Consider the following 1944-nt stretch of genomic DNA (forward strand, 5'->3'; position numbering starts at 1 on the left):
GAGAGACAGAGAGACAGACAGACAGACAGACAGACAGACAGACAGACAGACAGACAGACAGACAGACAGACAGACAGTACAAACCTTTTAGCATTCCCCAGCAGCTAGGGTTTTGACCTGGGAATTGACCACTCTCGACACTCTCCGAGTCAGACACTGAAGAAAAACTTGTGTCTTTGTAGGTCGATGAGTCTTCTGTCTTGGTAACAGGCGAAGGAGGACCTGACAAATCAGACTGACGTTCAGTTCCTGTGTCCTGTTTAGCCATCGCGAGACTGCTCTTCCTCTCTACACTGAGCGGGTCTGGCTCCCAACTGAATGTGCGTTTGAAAGGGATGGAGACGTGTGGGCGTGGCGTGGCGTTGTGGGTGTGGCTGTCCAGTTTGCCTTGAATTGTGTTGACCTTTTCTTTCTCAGGCTGGATTACAACACTGACTTTCCTTTGAAGAAATATGTTTTGAAATAGAATTGATAAAATATCAGCTGTAAGTTGATGCTGGTATTGTTATTGGCATACCAGCTAAGAGAGAAAACAAACAGAAAGATAAACACGTAAGTACAAGCACAGACACTGACACACACACACACACACACACATACACACACACACACACACACACACACACACACACACAAACACACACACACACACACTCATGCACAAAAAGTCATACAGTTATACATAATTAGTTACTTGCAACTGGAAATCTTGCACCTTTTCAGCGACCACAATCATACGTTTCTGTAGGTACCGTGACATGTCATATGTGAGGCAGCGTAGTGGAATCAGGCTCTCGTCAAAATAATTAATGCAAAGGAACTTGCATTTATCCGCAGGTTTGTGAATTTTTATCAAATATTTGTTTTTTGGCTCAACACCTTTTTATGCCCATTAAAGAACTCATTTCTGTGTGGATTTTTCTGAAAAGCTTTGATTAAAGGCACAAAAAAAGTACATTTTCAGTTACAACAGACTCTTAAGCTAAGAAAATAACTAATCTTTGGCGGCCATTTTCTCACTAATTTTTCTTCTGAAAACAGGTGACCCCCACCTCCTTCATTCGCAATATCTGGACTTGTATTCAAGATAAATGAATATTTTTTTCATCCAAATAAAGACACGTGAAGAAGCTTTAAGATGATACCGATAACTCTACATGCCCAAAAAATTGACGAGAGCCTGATTCCTCCACGCTGCCTCAGATATTTCTTGTCAAACGTGATGAAAGGGTCTTCTTGTTTGTTTTACTGTTCAATTTTTTTTTTTAACCGAGCTCTCCATTTAGATGTGGAACTTGACTATTGTGTGTGTGAGTATGTGTGTGTGTGTTTGTTTGTTTATTTATTTGTTTTTGTGAGTGTATATACCAATATATTGAAATTATACCAACTAGTAGTACTACAATATATTTTACCCTTTTCTACAAACCTGGAAGGGGAAAGGAGAGGATGGGCGGGGGGGGGGACAGAGTTTACCTGATGGCGTCTCCAACACTGCCTTCAGTGTGGGCGTTACCATGTGCATTAGCCCCACCTTCGCCCCGCCCCTTGTATTTGAAGTCCTCTTTGGCCCGTTGAAGCGCCTCCCATTGCCGCCGGCTGGACACGAGTGAGCGAGGCATGAGCATGATCAAGGCAGACACAGAGGCGGTACCGATTCCGAAGATGAGATAGGACAACCACCAGGCACCTACAAACCGCTGATCTTTCGACGTCATCAACGTATCTTGTGAGGGGGGAAAAAAGAAGCGCTGATGGCCCCATTACGGTATAAGTTGTTTGTTGGATGGCTTATGGGTAAATGTGCATTCTGGCGTATTATGTCTTTCAATTTATTTATTTATTTAATTGATGTTTTTTTTTTTTCTTAATTATCATTAATACTGCCCTTAATCCATAAACGTGTTATCGATAAAAATAGACGGTAACATAAATGATGACACT

General features: G+C 41.8%; 1 protein-coding gene across 1 annotated transcript in view; it reads right to left on the reverse strand.

Moving 5' to 3' along the window:
* LOC101854190 (solute carrier organic anion transporter family member 2B1) overlaps positions 1–1944 on the reverse strand; it is a gene marked incomplete in the record, with an annotated part of 16424 nt that overhangs the window by 11988 nt on the left and 2492 nt on the right. Inside the window, 2 exon segments of the mRNA XM_013086469.2 lie at positions 85–440; positions 1477–1726. Coding sequence (XP_012941923.2) covers positions 85–440; positions 1477–1726 — 606 coding nt within the window.

Source organism: Aplysia californica, unplaced genomic scaffold, assembly GCF_000002075.1.
Source record: "Aplysia californica isolate F4 #8 unplaced genomic scaffold, AplCal3.0 scaffold00470, whole genome shotgun sequence".
Classification (NCBI taxonomy): domain Eukaryota; kingdom Metazoa; phylum Mollusca; class Gastropoda; order Aplysiida; family Aplysiidae; genus Aplysia; species Aplysia californica.